This window comes from Chlamydotis macqueenii, chromosome Z, assembly GCF_036417535.1.
Source record: "Chlamydotis macqueenii isolate bChlMac1 chromosome Z, bChlMac1.mat, whole genome shotgun sequence".
NCBI lineage: Eukaryota > Metazoa > Chordata > Aves > Otidiformes > Otididae > Chlamydotis > Chlamydotis macqueenii.
The window spans coordinates 35823079-35839596 of NC_141593.1; the positions used below are offsets into that span (position 1 = coordinate 35823079).

General features: G+C 39.6%; 1 protein-coding gene across 6 annotated transcripts in view; it reads left to right on the forward strand.

The window, feature by feature from the left end:
* The window catches only part of FOCAD (focadhesin), a 117655-nt gene that overhangs the window by 91204 nt on the left and 9933 nt on the right, over nucleotides 1-16518 (forward strand). For 3 of the 6 annotated variants that reach the window (XR_015261513.1, XM_086771532.1, XM_086771533.1), the window contains exons 31-42: nucleotides 535-657; nucleotides 1450-1527; nucleotides 1926-1997; nucleotides 2164-2266; nucleotides 4274-4354; nucleotides 5396-5524; nucleotides 8293-8408; nucleotides 9678-9938; nucleotides 10583-10672; nucleotides 11800-11977; nucleotides 14885-14982; nucleotides 15838-16089. Coding sequence is in view for 4 of the 6 variants with exons in the window: in XM_086771532.1 (XP_086627658.1) it covers nucleotides 535-657; nucleotides 1450-1527; nucleotides 1926-1997; nucleotides 2164-2266; nucleotides 4274-4354; nucleotides 5396-5524; nucleotides 8293-8408; nucleotides 9678-9938; nucleotides 10583-10672; nucleotides 11800-11977; nucleotides 14885-14982; nucleotides 15838-16089 (1581 nt within the window). In the remaining 2 variants the exon portion in view is untranslated. Of the gene's footprint in view, nucleotides 1-534; nucleotides 658-1449; nucleotides 1528-1925; nucleotides 1998-2163; nucleotides 2267-4273; nucleotides 4355-5395; nucleotides 5525-8292; nucleotides 8409-9677; nucleotides 9939-10582; nucleotides 10673-10794; nucleotides 11579-11799; nucleotides 11978-14884; nucleotides 14983-15837; nucleotides 16090-16518 lie in introns of those variants that run through there. The other 3 variants (XR_015261514.1, XM_086771534.1, XM_086771535.1) reach the window with 3 other exon arrangements.

Genomic DNA, 16518 nt, shown 5'->3' on the forward strand with positions numbered 1-16518 from the left:
GTGCATCGTAACCGCAGCCACATCTTCTTCCCAGTGTCTGTTTCTTCCCCAATGTCACTAGGGTTACTCTCTGAAAATGCCAAAAATAATCTCCATATTTCAGTGTGTGTTCTTTATTGTTAAATGCTTGCCACAAAAAAAAAAGGGGGGGGGGGAGGTGAAAGAAAGAAAGGGAAACCATTTTGAGTCAAAGCTGCTGTTACACTAATCAACTGTTTGGCATGTTTATCTGGAAAACAAGAAGTCAAAACAAACTACCTTTGCTACAACTTTCTGTCTTCTTATCAGATAGTCTGCTCTAAAATAAAGGCTCCAGAGCAATCTGTATGCCAAAGTGTTCAATCTCAGAAAATCCTGTCACTTGTTATGAGAACGTACTTGAAATAAGAAAGCATCCAGTATTTTAGACAAAGACATTACTTATAATTACAGGGAAATAATAAATATTGAAGAAGTGTTTAAATTATAAGTATTAAAAAGAATACAGAATCCTTTGGAAGGTCTGGTTTTTAATGTATCTTTTTCACCTTACAGACCCATGGTTTTGCTTTAGCTCTAGGTGCAATAGTACATGGATTGTCAATTTGTGGTCATGGAAAAGCTGAAGACCTGAGTAACAGATTAATGCCAGCCTGGATAAAAATAGTACTTGCAGAGGTAAAGGAGTTTGAATTCATATCTTGGTTTTTTGCTGAGCAGGGTGTGGGGGAGTTGATATTAAACTAACAGTAGGTACGTAGTTTTCCTTGCTTCTGCAGGAGTGATGCTAAGAAAAGTTAGGACTATCTGCACAAGCTGTTCAATTGATTTTTGGAAGCAAAAATATATATTTGGACTATTTGTTAAAGGAAAAAAAGACTTCTGCTTGGATGATTTATGGGAAGTGCTTATCTCAACGAGATCTTAATTTGGACATCTTTACTAATTTGGAACGATATCCAAGGATAAAATCTAGGTTCTTGAATTAAGATGCTTAGTGAAATTAGGTGCTACTTATCAAAGTTAGAATAAAAGAAGGTTATTGTAGTGCCTCAGTTGTTATAATAATTTTCATTTATCTCATTGTCACAAAAATTGCATATTTGAAATCAAACTCTAAACTTACACATGAAGATTGCAGCTGAAGGGTAAGTATCAATAAAGAAACTGTTTTGGAGTTGAATTGCCCTTGCATATTTTCTGTATTACAGACTGTGCCAAAAGAAAGTGATTTGTCAGGGAGAAATGCATTATGATTTCAAATGGGGAGGAAGCTCCATATAAAACTCTAATTCACCAGGAGAGGGATGAATAATTTAGCATGTTGGAGTCTGACCTGAAAAAGTTGTTGGGGTGAGAGGTGTATAAGTGATAGTGGTCATAGTTTTTAAGTGGAAAGAAACAAGTATTTTGTCCTACAGTAATGTTTTGTGACCACATTGACTCACTGATCCTGAATTATGCTTACAGGGTTCTCCAACAATGCAGCGTCTGGCTGCTGTCAGTGGCCTGGTAGCACTGGTGGGCTCTGAAAGAGCCATTATACAGGTGAGAACGTGCAAGCAAGTGGTACCTTTGTTTCTTCTAGAAATTTGGCTAGAAGGCAAAATGGAATTACATCTTCTGCATCCCTGCAGCGGTGGTTATGTACCAGGGCATCCCATTTATGCAATAGTGAGTTCTGTTGGCTATGAACCAAGTGGGATAGAATTACAGTGTGTAAAATAAGGTCTGTTCCATTTTCCTGTCATAAGGCCCATGTGCAGTACCATTGGGGAAAAGTTTACAGCTATATAGGCTTTCTCCCTTTCTCCTCCTCTCCCTCACAAAAAGACATGTGTGCAAATACAATCTGTCTTTTCAGCACCTGTTCTCTGTTTTGTTGTTTCCGTTTTTTCCCTTCACAATTCACTTTTTTTTTTTTTTTTTCTCCCTCCCTTTGGCAGCTGCAATCTGAGAGCATTCAATCCTCCCAGTTTCAAAGTAAGCTGAATGAAGTCATCAGAACCCTTACCCAGGTAAGAAGGTAGCCTCTGTTTACTGCTTTGGGTAACGCACTAGAGTACTGTGGCACCTTGTACAAACAGGCCAAACCTGTTTCAAGAAACTACATAATATCTGTGTCCAGCTTGAATGAGGCAACATAAGGAAATTTGTCTAAGTAGTCGTTCATTGTCTCAACAGATAATCAGTTTTTCGGGGCAGATTGGCCTTCAGACAAATGCAGCAGGACTTTTGGGACGCCTTCATATGTCCTGTTTGTCTTCTACTCAGAACAGGGCATCCGGTAAGATGCTTTATTATTGCTTAAAGAACATCCAGAAGTAGCACCTAACTAAAAAGGCAGCAAGGGACACATTAGACAATACAGATGAGGCCTGTATTGCAGCCCTATTAAATGACAGGCTTTGAATCTGAGACCTCATGGTCCCAGGTGCCAGACCTAAAGGTTGGAACATGAATCAGTGTGCTGAGTATGCTAATCTGCTTTTACTTGCAGTATCAAGGTAAGATTCTAAGTTGTTTTGGTCATGTCCTGTCAGTACACCATTAGTTCTGGTGTTGTTTCAGTATCTGTTACTAAAATAAAGGCAGGATTGCACGATTGATAATGAAGCCGAAGTTGTTCACTTCGGTGTGAACCAAGTTGAGAACCAATAATATGAAGTGTAGGTAAACATCCATATCACAGAAGAAAAGATTCTTGGAGTTTTTACTTCTGTATAATCTTGGCACACATGCATGAGGTTAGATAGATATGGAGTATCTCTTTTGTACTAAGCTTTTGAAGCTCTCCCTTTTAAAGCCTGACTCGCAGTGGCTGATAGATTTTAAGGATACATTTTAAGGAAGTTTTTATCCCTGACTTTTCAGTTTGTCAATGAATTAAGGTTTTTTTTCAGATCTGGCACCTCTAACCTATACAAATGTTTAGCATGCTTTAAAAGTGAAAAGGCCAATGCATCTATCAATAATCTTGTGGACTAAATGCTTTTGAGTCACCTACAGAATTAGTTAGCTCATTTTGACCTTTGAAGTTACATGGGAGCTGGAGGTTATAATTTCATAGAATCATAGAATGGTTAGAGTAATCTAGTCCAACCCCCCTGCAAGGAGCAGGGACATCCCCGACTAGATCAGGTTGCTCCAAGCCTTATCCAGCCTGCCCTTGAACGTTTCCAGGGACGGGCCATCCGCCACCTCTCTGGGCAACCTGTGCCAGTGTTCCATAACTCGCATTGTAAAAAATTTTTTCCTAATATCCAATCTAAATCTACCCCCCTCTATTTTAAAACCATTACCCCTCATCCTATCACAACAGGCCCTACTGAACAGCCTCTCCCCATCTTTCTTGTAGCCCCCTTGAGGTACTGGAAGACCGCTATCAGGTCTCCCAGGAACCTCCTCTTCTGCAGGCTGAACAGCCCCAACTCTCTCAGCCTGTCCTCATAGGAAAGGTGCTCCAGCCCTCCTGTCATCTTCGTGGCCCTCCTCTGGACCTTCTCCAACTGATCCATGTCCTTCTGATGTTGGGGGCTTCAGAACTGGACACAGTACTCCAGGTGGGGTCTCACCAAGGCAGAGTAGAGGGGGAGAATCACCTCCCTCAACCTGCTGGCCACGCTTCTCTTGATCCAGCCCAGGATGCGGTTGGCCTTCTGGGCCACAAGAGCACATTGCTGGCTCATGTTGAGCCAGCACTCCCAAGTCCTTCTCCTTAGGGCTGCTCTCGATCCATTCTCCGCCCAGGCTGTATTTGTGCCTGGGATTGCCATGACCCAGGTGCAGGACCTTGCACTTGGCCTGGATGAACTTCATGAGGTTGGCACGGGCCCACCTCTCCAGCCTGTCAGGGTTCCTCTGGATGGCATCCCTCCCTTCTAGCGTGTTGACAGCACCACACAGCTTGGTGTCATCGGTGAACTTGCTGAGGGTGCACTCTATCCCACTGTCGATGTCGCCGACAAAGATGTTGAACAGGGCAGGCCCAATATGGACCCTTGAGGGACGCCACTTGTGACTGGTCTCCACTTGGACATTGAGCCATTGACCACCACTCTCTGAGTTCGGCCATCCAGCCAACTCCTTATCCACCAAGTGGTCCATCCATCAAACCCATGTCTCTCTAGTTTAGAGAGAAGGATGTCATGCAGGACAGTGTCAAAAGCTTTGCACAAGTCCAGGTAGATGATATCCGTTGCTCATCCCTTGTCCACCGATGCTGTCACCCTGACATCTTTTAGAGTATAAACTGACATCTTTTAGTGTATAAACAGTCTGTTTGTCTTCACAGTTCCTCCAGACTTTAGCTACTTGCCTGCAACCAGCTTTATCAGGGCAGCCATTGACTTTGCCATTGAAAGTGGAAAGAAAGGTAAGAAAGGATCAAATTTACAGTATCCTTCTGGGAAGTTTGTTATGGCTGTAGAAGGTGACCCTAATAACCCACTTTTGTTTGCTAAGAGAACTTTTGAAAATACTAATTTGAACTTCACTGATATTAGTGGGGATATTTAAACAAAAAAAAAATGAATAACACTCTAAGGTAGGATTGTATAGTTAGAGCTTTAGTTTTCTCCACTGAATTTTTATGACTTTTAAAACTCTTTCTCTTTCCCTTTCCCTGTATGTCTGTGAGATGATGTATCTTCCCTGTGGGAATGAAAGTCAAATCACTTTAAGAGATCCATCGTCAGGCAAACTTTTTGCGGCCCCTTGTTTCCGTAATCCTAGGTTAAGATTCTCAGATAACTGCGTGGTATTCAAATGAGTTACTGCTGTGTATGATAAATGCAAAGGAACCTGAAGAAAGTATGTTCTTACATGAGGAGTGCTAGTAAAAGAGAGATGTCTTGGTGCGCAGTCTTAAGGAAGATGAAGCTGAGATTATTCCTAATGGAATAATAATGGAATATTCCTAAGTGGAGCTAAGTGAGCTTACCACTGTCCTATTAAGCAGGCTTTGCTTTCAGTGGACGTATACATGTCCCTTGCCTTGCCTTCAGGAGGACTTTTGCCTGACAATTTTTGTAGCCTGCACCTACAGGATGGGAAAGGAAAGCAGTGTCAGACAACTTTGCTGTTCTCCTACTAACAAATGCAAAAATACTGCCCTATTAGATGAGGAATATCTGTGATTAATTCATAATTTGGTTCAAGGAGAAGGATGCAGAAAGTTTCAATTTATCAGTTGCAAAAAGCCTTTTTTTGATGCAATATTAATGTTAAAAATAAAACTGTTGATTACAAACAAGAGCTAATTCTCAGATACAAAAAGAAGTAACTGTAATTTTACAGTGCTTTTCAATTGTTCACTACAAATTAGTCTGCAGTGCAGTGTTCACATTTTTTTTCCTGAGCTACTTAGCCAAATGTGTGTGCAAAATTCAGAGTCTGATTGAATCTTCTGTTGTAGGCCCTGAATCTGTCCCCGCTGAGCTGGTGAAAGTAGCACTGGCACCCATTGCATTAGTTGGAGAAAGCCATCAGTATCCACCTGCAAACTGGGCGTCCATTCTTTCTCCTTTGATGAGGCTAAACTTTGGTAAGATTAATAGTTTCCTATTAAGTCTTTTGTACTTATCATGAGACTTCTTTACTGACACTGCTTTCACAAAATTTAGAGCCCAGTTGACTGCTTGAAGTTATTGCAGGGATTGAAGTGTTTACTGTGCTTTCAATACCAACTTTTTAATGTTTGCAAGTGTGTGTTTGTGATTGCCATGAGGACACTGTTTTACCTTAAGAGAAGACTAGAGAATATCAGAGCTAAGAAATTTGGAGCGCTATCAGAAGTTCCCTAAACCACTGGTGAAATTGGACTGAATTTTTCATTTTAACTATTTACAGTGAGAAGAGCCCATCACAACTCTAATCATAACTAATTGTATCTTATTTTCAGTACCCCCTAAATGCTGGTCCAGTGCCTGTGTCAGAGGCTGCGTTATCCCAAGTTTGAACTGCTCTGTAGTTTGTCTAGCTGTCACTAGTCTGAAGTACAGTTTCTACACTGGGTGACAGAGAAAAGCATGTCCCGTTTTCTGTCATTATTCTGTTTTTGTCAGTGCTTCTAAAAGCATTTTTTTCTTCATGCTGAAGGTAGCTTTGATCCTGAAGTATTGTCTTGGACAGCTTGTATATTTTTCTACTCAGGGTGTCTTCAGTGCCTGTTATGGTTGATATAAGTGAGTTTCAAACTCATTTCTTTAAAAAAAAACCAACAAACTACTGTGCAAAGTTCCATATTCCCTTGTTTGGTTCCACTAAGTTTTGTTTCTCCTGATTTATGTAACTATTATTACTGGCCTTGCAGATGCTTTTACAACCGAGTTAAGCAAGTGTTGTTGTGTTCAAACTGATGTGCTGTAGAGCCCAGAATATGAATGGTTGTTCTTATTTCTTTTGGGTGTTTATTTCAGTTGTACAGAATGCTTGTATAAGCACTAGAAATCATTGAACTTTCATATGAGGAACAACTGCGTGCTAGATAAAGAAAGATTTGGTGACATATTAAACATTTTTGCTTATACTTGAGCTACAACTTCTCTTTTGCTTGGTATTCTTGCAATTGATTGTAAAGTCACTTATAAGAGTAAGTGACAATTTCCTGTACTGCGCTCTGCAGTCCATACCGATGCAAATTTGTGTGCAACCTTATGAATAGCTGAAACTTGTTAAATGTATGGGGAATTTTTTTATTCCTGTTTTTCACCTAGGAGTCTTACTTCTGTAAATCAGGGAAACTCCAGGGGAAACAGTACATCAGTTTTGAGGCCATGTTTTTATTGACTTCAGACAGTGTCATAGTCTATGCTTTTATACTTAATTTCTCTTGTTTGTCCCTCTGTACTGCTGTGGCAGTTGCACATCCTTCTCTATATTTACAAACAGAAGTAGGTCTTGCTGTGTGCTGATGAGCAATATTCATGTTGTGCCAAAAAGTATTATGCAGAGCAGTTGTATTATGACCTAACAGTCCGCCTAGAAATGTGGCACTCTAATGCACTTTTTCTGCAACAGCTATGTCATGAATATTTTTATGAAAATTAGACTATATGCTCAATTCTTTCTGATTCTCTAGGTCACTGTTAGTCATGTCTAAGAATTTGTGACTGCTTTTATGAACTGTAAATGTTTCACAAATCCTACTCTGAAGATTTGTTCATCTGTAAACATATTGAAGACAGCAGATTGCTTTCCCATCTTGCAAGGTTTATTGCAGTTGTTGCTGAGCAAAACCTCATAACGTGATTGAAGTAATACCTGTTTATTATTCAGTAGTGCTCTGAAGTGACCTGTCATAGGCAAATCATAATCTGAGTCTTAGCAGTCCAATATAGCCAGAGAGAATTTTTGAATTGGTTACCAAAGTATCGTGTTACAATGTCACACTTTGAGTTCTGCAAATGACTTGACTTCTCATTTAAGATATTTTATTTCTAAAAGCCTGATATTAGACTCTTAAATCTTTGCTTTGTTCATGCACTAATGTTAGTGACCTTTAAAGTCATGCTCTAGAGATTGCCACTTTCATTACTGAAAGAACATTTTAACCTGCAAAGCACCTGCTTAAGTTTTACACTCACATTTAACAGTAATATCTTCTATCTAATCGGTCAAATGCTAGTATAATACTTAAATTGTTTCTTCATATGTTGCTTTAGCAATCATGAGCTATGGAAGCCATGCCATTGCTCAGAGTGCCTCTTCAACATATTTGTTACTAGTTATTCTAGTAAGAAGGAGGCTGTACTAGTCATTAAGGGGACTGGAAAGAGAAACCAATAAAGATTCCATAACCATCTCTACTCACAGTAACGTCTTCCCACATGTTAACTGGGAGAACACTGCAACCGAGCACCCACAGCAGTAACAGTGACTGACTTCTGTTCTGTGACATATTATATGAACATGGGGTAGATGGAAGAGTAGAAACACATAAACAAATGGTAATTACTCTTACATTTAGCAGGAAGGAATATTGACTCATTTTTCCTTCTGTGGATTAAATCTTCTCTTTATTTGTCAAGGAGTTTTTTAATTCTTACTTTTCTTACCATTCCCACATCTTTATCTTTGAGGGAATTTAAATTAACTTGGACAAATCCTGAGATTTCTTGCTGAAACTTCATGAATGGGAAGAGGAGACTTCTAACATGTATGGGTTAAAAGCTTTAAGCAGCATCTCAAGAAAAGCAAATTTGAATATAGTGCTCTAGTAGAACAATAACCCTCCTTTATTTTATGAGTTGAGAACAAATTTAAATTTCAGATAATTTCTTCATAACTTCTGTTTGTTTTCTTCTGCTTCAGGTGATGAGGTAAAACATCTCTGCGTTCAACTGGCTGTGACACAGGCCCAATCATCTCAAAATGCAGCAATGCTTTTGGGAATGTGGATGGCACCTCCCCTCGTGTATACTCTCAGTGTACGTATGCCAGAAAATTTTTGAGACCTCAGCACCTCTTTACTATAAGATTCCTCAGTGATCATGTTCAGGATGTCTCACCAGAAAAGGATTATTGGGTTCAGAATTCTGCAGAAATATTGTTTAGCCGATATTTGTAGTGTGAGAGAGGCTATTCAGCGGCCTTGAAATTCCAGTCAGACTTAAGATCTACTACATTGGTTTTACTTAGATTGCTTAGGACCTTCTTCCTCTCTCTTGTTTCATGCTATAGCTCTGATAACCTAGAGATGTAAGAAGGTATGGCATGCAGGGAGAAAAAATATCTTTTATTATACCAACTAATAGTCTTTAAAAAAAAAAGCCAGCCTGTTTGTCCAAAAGTTTGCCTCTTCTTCCAGCAGTATCTCTTCATCTAGTAAACATGTTGCTTCTTGAAAACCTTGCCTTTGTTCTGTAGATAGTCAACAGACTAATCTGTAGTATAATCAAATCTGAGCTTATCCTCCACTACAGTGCAGTTCTTATGGTGGTACATGGACTCCATGATACCGTATGTAAAACTCCCTGCATCCCACAGTGCACTTCTCGGTGCAGTTCTGTCATTTCATGCAAGTTGAGGAGCTGGTTTATGTCAGTTCTCAGAAAATCCATTGTGGATTTCTGTGGTCTTTTCCAATTCTTCAAGGGTGTTTTTGTCTTATAATTTTTCATTCGGTAGTCTTCACAGACATACAAACACTTGATGGCTGTTTTAAGATACGTAATTGGTAAAGTACCAAGAAAAAGAAATATTTTATTTCTGAGCACCAGTTTTCTCACTGCAGTGGGGATTTGAAGTCACAAAATATGCTCGGCCACAGAGTGTGTAAGTTTTATATTCCTTCAAGGTAATTATTCATTCTTCCTCACTAGCCAGCAGTATTAATGGTGCTGGAAGTACCATACATTTGTCGTGGCTGTCTAGTCAGTCACTATGTCTTATGTAGGAATGCAGTGGGCACCATAAAGGAAAATGACAATTGTCCTGCCAGTACAGAGACATGGTATCTAGGGTTCATTGAAAGAAAGTTCCTCAGTTTTCAAGGAAAATAGAATATTGACATCTTTGAACTCTTTTTCATTCAAGCAATTCATCAAAAGAGGGAAGAAGAATTGAGAAGTATTTATGACTTTGCTTTTTTTAAGTGGTATTTGAGCCACTTATTATTATTTTCATCCTTTATAATAGTAGTTGAAGGTCAGTAAAGAGCTAGAATCTGAAACTAAGCAAAAGCTTTTGCTTTTCAGATGAAAACTCAGAAATACCTTTTCATGTCCCTGCCCCTATGGATGAAACATGTTGCAGAAGACAAACTACAGTCTTTTACAGAAGTGTTTCTGATTCAACAATTTGAAGTGAAGAACCGCACAAAAAACCCAGAAATTTGCCAGTGTGTTTTACAGGGGCTCTTGCAAGCAATGAAAGTTCCAAACCCTCCACAGTATTGCTGGAGCTTTCTGTGCCAGGCTGTGGAGAAAATATTTGAGCTTCTACCAAATGAGTTTCAGGTAAGCAATAACTATGAGAAGTATCAACATTGTAACTGGGTATTTTTACTGATGGTTAAGTCCAATCTTTTTGCACTGACCCATCAGATTTGAAACATGAAGTAAGTGTAAAATAATTAGTGAAAGTAGTTAAGATGCCTGCATAATTTCAATTTAAGTTACTTTCAGATATTCTTTAGAATATGACTAAGTTCTGAAACCAATTTCATGTACACTTTACCCTCATAAATGATTTGGTAATGGAAAAATACAGTATTGGTACTGAAATAAATCTTACTGAAACAAATCTTACTGAAACAGAAGCAGAGAACAGTAAGAAGGTGGAGTTTTTTCCCCACAAAGGATTCAGCTTCTCAGTGATTTAAAGAAATATCTACTTACAGAAAATATCTCCAAGGAAGGGCACTCTTCCATTACAAGTAAAACAAACTCTTTGAAACTCTTCAGATACCATTATTCCTCAGTTAAGTACGTTGAAGTCCCCATCGAATACAGAAGTTCTTAACTAGAACAAATAAAACGAGGCTAGAGAAGAGATGAAATATTCATCATGATCATGAACAGAGTTCCTAAACTCACCACTTTTAATGATGACGAAACCTGGAAGTATACATCTGAACATGAATTTACTTTTCTGTTTCCAGAGAAGCAAACTGGAAATGTATGTCGATGTAGCAAAATGTGTCTCAGAAATGGGTGATTCAGAGATTGACCGCATTGTCCAGATCCCGAAGGTAATGATGTTTCACTCCTGGTCTTTTCTCACCAAATCATGTGAAACAAGCATGCCTTATCAGAGTGTTCTAGCTCATTGGTTGTTTTGTCTGCCATGCAGGTAAGAGTGGTTTTTTTGCAGGCAGCAGAGAGGAGCAAAAGTGATAAGAGCCCACATTCAAAACTTTCTCAAGCCAACTGAAGTACTACTGATTTCACCTGGGAGGTTTGAACTGGAGAGTCAAAGTAACTTGGTCAAGCTCAGACAGGGCTGTTAGCAGAACAGAAATAGTGTTAGATCTTCTGAATCCCAGACCAGTGATGTAAACAGCAGACCACAGTCCTCTTTGGTGAACGTAACTACCTACTTGGAATGGACTATAAATGCATCCCGATGACTAGCTGTGCTTGAACTGGTGGATCCTTTCTTTGGTTAAAAATGTGGAATAATTTGACTGAACAACCTTTCATTCGTGACTTAATGTACTGTATTTGCATTCACACTCAGAATATTTCCTGATGGACAAGATAGCTAAGGATGACAATGGAATAGAAAATGTTTCAGCTTTCAGATCACCAGTGGAATCAATTAGTGGTGGAATTCTTAGCAGGAAATGACTTGTGTGAAAGGACTTGATGGTTTCAGATCAGGTTGTTATAAACAAACATCTATGATATAAAACTGTGTTGTTCTGTTTACTGGCAGATTCAGTAGAGAATCAAGCATTTAAATAGGTTAGGGAAGCTGAACTGTCATTCTCCTGTATCTTTGAGTTCTTATTTCCACACTGGAAAAATGCCATTTAAGAAGACCTTTTTGTTACTGCTGTGAATTTGTCTTACAAGAAGACTCGAGTCTCCGGAACTGTCAGGCTGGCTCATTTCAATTTGAAGGGGAGTGTAAAATTTAAAGCGATATGAAAATAGTCAAGCTGTACTGAGTTGCACATTGCTGGACTATGTAGAAGCATGTGAAATTAAAGTAATATATACAGTCTTCTGTTTCATAGTTTATCTTGAAGAAAAATGAGCTTGCTAGATAATCAAAGAATTTCTCTCCTTTTTTAATAAAGAGGAATGTAGCATCTGCTGTTCCCAGAAGAAAGGTACATTTTAATTTAACATATTTTTTTAATTGCATTTGCAGAACAATATACAGAAGGCCACATTCACGAAAGTCTATTTAATTTCTCAAGGCAGACTGCCTCTGATGAACCTGAGTGCCGTGATTGATACTGTGGCGGGATATCACCAGAAAGAACATGTTTTATGGATGCTCTTGCATAGTTTCTATCATGCTCGTATTGTGAGCCATGAAAACACAGGTAAGGTCAAACTTAAAGAAGAATCAACAACAAAATCAACAGATACAGATGAATCTGCACTGGTTCTTTTAAAGTAATTTTAAGATGGTTTAACCTAAGTGTTTAGAAATTTCTCTATATTAGAAGCTACTTGATCTTCAGAATTTTTCTGCTCTTCAGATACTTGTATCAAACATTGCTTTTATGTTTTTCTCCAATTCTTTGTTTCTGTGGATCAGCTGCAAGTCATTTATCTCAGTCAGGTGGATTGCAGTCCGGAGTTTTGACTACATCTGTGTCTCCTAGTCTTTTTAGACTTCCAGAGTAGAGTAGTGTTAGAAATGTACATAGCACGTCGGAGACCAGTAATAGTGCAGCTCTGCTGACCTTCATATCCAATATCTAACTTCCTAGTGTGAAACACAGTAGGTAGAGGCCGGTGCCCATGAGACTGACTGAACCAGTGAGCTTGCTTTTCTGAACTCCTTGCACTGAGTTGGCACAGGAAACAAATTGCCCTTCCTCCTTTTCATAACCATAGGAGTTAGTTATCTGGTGGGTTAATGAGTTGAACAGGCTCAGCTAAGGGTCTGATAAAGCACTGGAGCTAATGCAAGAGAAGTAGCAGAATCACACAGGAAGATAAAGGAGGGAGAAGCAAGAACAGAGGGAGGCAAGAATGAGGTCTCCTCATTTTCATGGCAGAAGGATCTTTGCTTGTGTTCACGGAACAACTCAAAGTATTATATTGCTGGAAGCCTTAACTGCCAGCTGCAGTTGAAAAACTTCAAACAGTAGTGAGTTTTGAATGAGTGAAGTGAGACACTTGGGTAGAGGAGGAGGCACCAAGAAAGAGGCACATGTAAAGAGTACAAGGAAATGGTAGTGTGTGAATTGTTATGTTCTTGAAGGTAGAATCATAGAATAGTTAGGGTTGGAAGGGACCTTTAAAGGTCATCTAGTCCAGGCCCCCTGCAAGGAGCAGGGACATCTTAAACCAGATCAGGTTGTTCAGAGCCCTGTCCAACCTGGCCTTGAATATTTCCAGGGATGGAGCATCTACAACCTCTCTGGGCAACCTGTTTCAGTGGTCCGCCACCTTCATTGTAAAAAATTTTTTCCTTATGTCCACTCTGAATCTACCTCCCTCTATATTTTTTTTTTTTTTTTTTTTTTAATTTTTTTTTTAGAGTTGGAAGGGACCTTCAACGGTCATCTAGTCCAACCCCCCTGCAAGAAGCAGGGACATCCCTGACTAGATCAGGTTGCTCAGAGCCTCATCCAGCCTGGCCTTGAACGATTCCAGGGATGGGACATCCACCACCTCTCTGGGCAACCTCTTCCAGTGCTCTACAACTCTCATTTTAAAACCATACTGCTTGTCCTGTTGCAACAGGCCCTACTGAAGAGTTTTCCCCATCTTTCCTATAGGCTCCCTTGAGGTACTGGAAGGCTGCTTATAAGGTCTCCCCGGAGCCTTCTTTTCTCCAGGCTGAACAGCCCCAACTCTCTCAGCCTGTCTTCCTAGGAGAGGTGCTCAAGCCCTCTGATCATCTTCATGGCCCTCCTCTGGATCCTCTCCAGCTGGTCCATGTCCTTCTTATGTTGGGGGCTCCAGAACTGGAGGCAGTACTCCAGGCGGGGTCTCACCAGAGCAGAGTAGAGGGGCAGGATCACCTCCTTTGACCTGCTGGACACGCTCCTTTTGATACAGCCCAGAATGTGGTTGGCTTTCTGAGCTGCAAGCACTCATTGCATGCTCATGTTGAGATTCTCAACCTTTGTAGGAAGTAGAATGGATTTTGGACAGCAGAATCTGAATCTGTGTAATATATTCTGTCCTTGGGTTGAGGGCTTATTTTATTTGCGTGCCTTTACTGTATTTTACTGATCCGCTCTGCACTGTAGGAGTATTTTCACAGCACTCCCCACATTGTTGCCCAATGTGCAGTAACATCAATGCTAGACCTAGATGAAGTACTGGGGCAAAAACTTCAGGAAGGCTTTAGGTTTCTGTAGCGGTCATGTATGCAGACTGAGTTAGCAGGACCTGCAGGCTGCAATTATCTGAAATAATTCTCACTCAGCATTCCTTTTTCTGTGTGTTCAGTGTGTTGCCTGCATGATTGTTATGGTTTAACCCCAGTCAGCAATCTGGTACCATGCAACCAGTTGCTCACCCTCCCCCTTCCCAGGGTGGAAGAGATGAAGATGGGTTGAGATAAAGACAGTTTACTAGGATAGCAAAGGAAGAGATAATTATGTATCTGCAAAGAATGGTAATAATAATATCTAAGGATAATAAAATATACAAAACAAACGGTTCACTGTCTATCACCGCCTGATGACCCAGTGACCGATACAACCCATCCCAAGCAGCCACCACAGAATGAAAACTGAAAATGATCCCAAAGAGTGAGAGAAAGAGCAAGAGAGAGCCCACCAGCTAACCCTCACTTATATATTATGATGTTTATGGCACTTTCTTCAGCCCATTTGGGTCAACTGTACTAGCTGTACCCCTCCCAGCTTCTTGCATCTTGCATATTAGCGAAACCTGGGAAGCAGAGAAAAGTCCTTGGTCTCTTTAGCAACAACTAATAACATCAGTGTGTTATCAGCATTCTTCACATACCAAATCCTATGCTAAAGCCAACACGGCAGCTACTGGGAAGAAAATGAGCTCCATCCCAGCTGAAACCAGAACAATTATAAGCAAAGTTTTTGTACTGTTTAAGTGCCCATATGCCTTCTGTCAGTGGGAACCATGAATCGAATGTGATAGCAGGTGGTGATAACACTGGTGATCAGTGTTCTTGCACAGTCAATGTTTTGTTGCTAGAGTGATTCCTTGTGCTTGCTTTTCAACGAAAAATGGTGCATTCTAGTGTTTTATGTGAGTCAGTGTTCTTATTCTTCTTTTTATAGGAGTGCTGAAAAGAATGGACTGGCTGCTAGACCTGATGGGCTACATCAGAAATTTAGCCTACAACTCAACACCCTTACCAAATGTTGATCTTAAAGAGGTACATGCTGTGAAAATAATATGCAGCTTTCAGGAAAAAAAAGGAGGTTTTGATGTATTTCAGGTTCTTCCTCAGCAATAAGTATTATTTTTTCATGCTTTTGTATTTTAGAAGATTGTCATCTTACCTCCGTAGAGAAAGTCTTCTCAATTTTTGTGATTGTATGTGTATGTAAGGCTCTTACTTTAAATTATGATAGAAACTAGAGGTAACTAAAGGAAATCATTACTTTAAATTTACTGTATTTAGAACAATTAAAGGAAAAAAAGTTGAATTTACCAGTAGAACTATCTAAGCAGGTCAAAACTGTAGAACTGCTGTTTCTGAGAGGGCTTGGACAGTTTTAGGAGACTAATATTGTTCATTGTTGCATCTATTCAGCTGCTTAAGTTTTCTGGTTGAGGTTGTAAAATAAGCTGCTGCTTAGATAAGAAAGATATTCATTACATTGCTGCAATATTTCCCAACGTTTTGTAGCACTACAAGGGGAACCATCTCTAATTTCCCTCAACAATCAGCTTACTGTAAAGAAGTTATTTCCCCATTTTAAATGACATGTGGATCAATCTTAATCTAAAGGGTGATTTTAGAAGAGTGTGGCTTTGCTTTTCTTTCTGTAAACACTTTAGTTTGATTTAGAGTTTAGAAAAAAGTCTTATGTTGCTTCAGAGCTTAAGAGAATATTAGGAACTTTTTACTTCTTGCATTTTGAATGTTAGCTGAATTTTCAGATGATTGTTTTGAAGAGCAAGCCACCATCTGGATTTTTGGTTTAGGGTTTTTTTTAATAGGGATTTTTTTCCCCTTCTGTCTTATTTATTTAATAAAGTGCATTTTTGCTGTTTTCTTGTTTAGTGCATAGATTTCCTCCTGTGGCTGTTTGCAGCTTCTGTGGTGACCTGGGCTGACCATGGTGCACCATTACTACTTGGCCTCAGTGCTAACTGGTCACTGTGGAAGCATCAGACAAAATTACCAGAATTATCTGAGGATCACATTGGCAAGCACCCCAGTGACAAACTTGCTGTGCAAGAGACTCTCACTCTCCTTCCAAGCAGCATTTCCCTTCTGCTAGCTAAAGAGCCTTGGAAAGAACAAACACAGAAGGTAAAATTGCATGTAGTGGTAAGCTACATTTTCCAAGAGTGAGAAGGGACTCCATTTCTAGTAGTCAGTTCAAGTCTTAGGTGGAGCAGTTATTTCCTCTTTATCTATTGCATCTGACTTTATCTTGGTTTTTGTTTATTTGCAAGCAGATATGACTTGTCTCAAAGAGACAAAAAGACTGAATGTAGTTTCTCAAGTAAAATGTTAGAGTTGCAAAGAACAAAAAACATTACAATGTTGGGAGTCAAACTCCTAAGAAGGTACAGCTGGGAGAGGAGAGGTGGCAGCTGCTGGTAGCAAGTCAGTCTTTTAAACACTGAAAGACAAATCCTCTGCAGTTGTACATCACCACATTGGCAATTTAGGGCATTCAAAGATCTTCTATGCAGTTTGTACTGTATGTGATTTATTTTCAAGTATAAGTTGCAA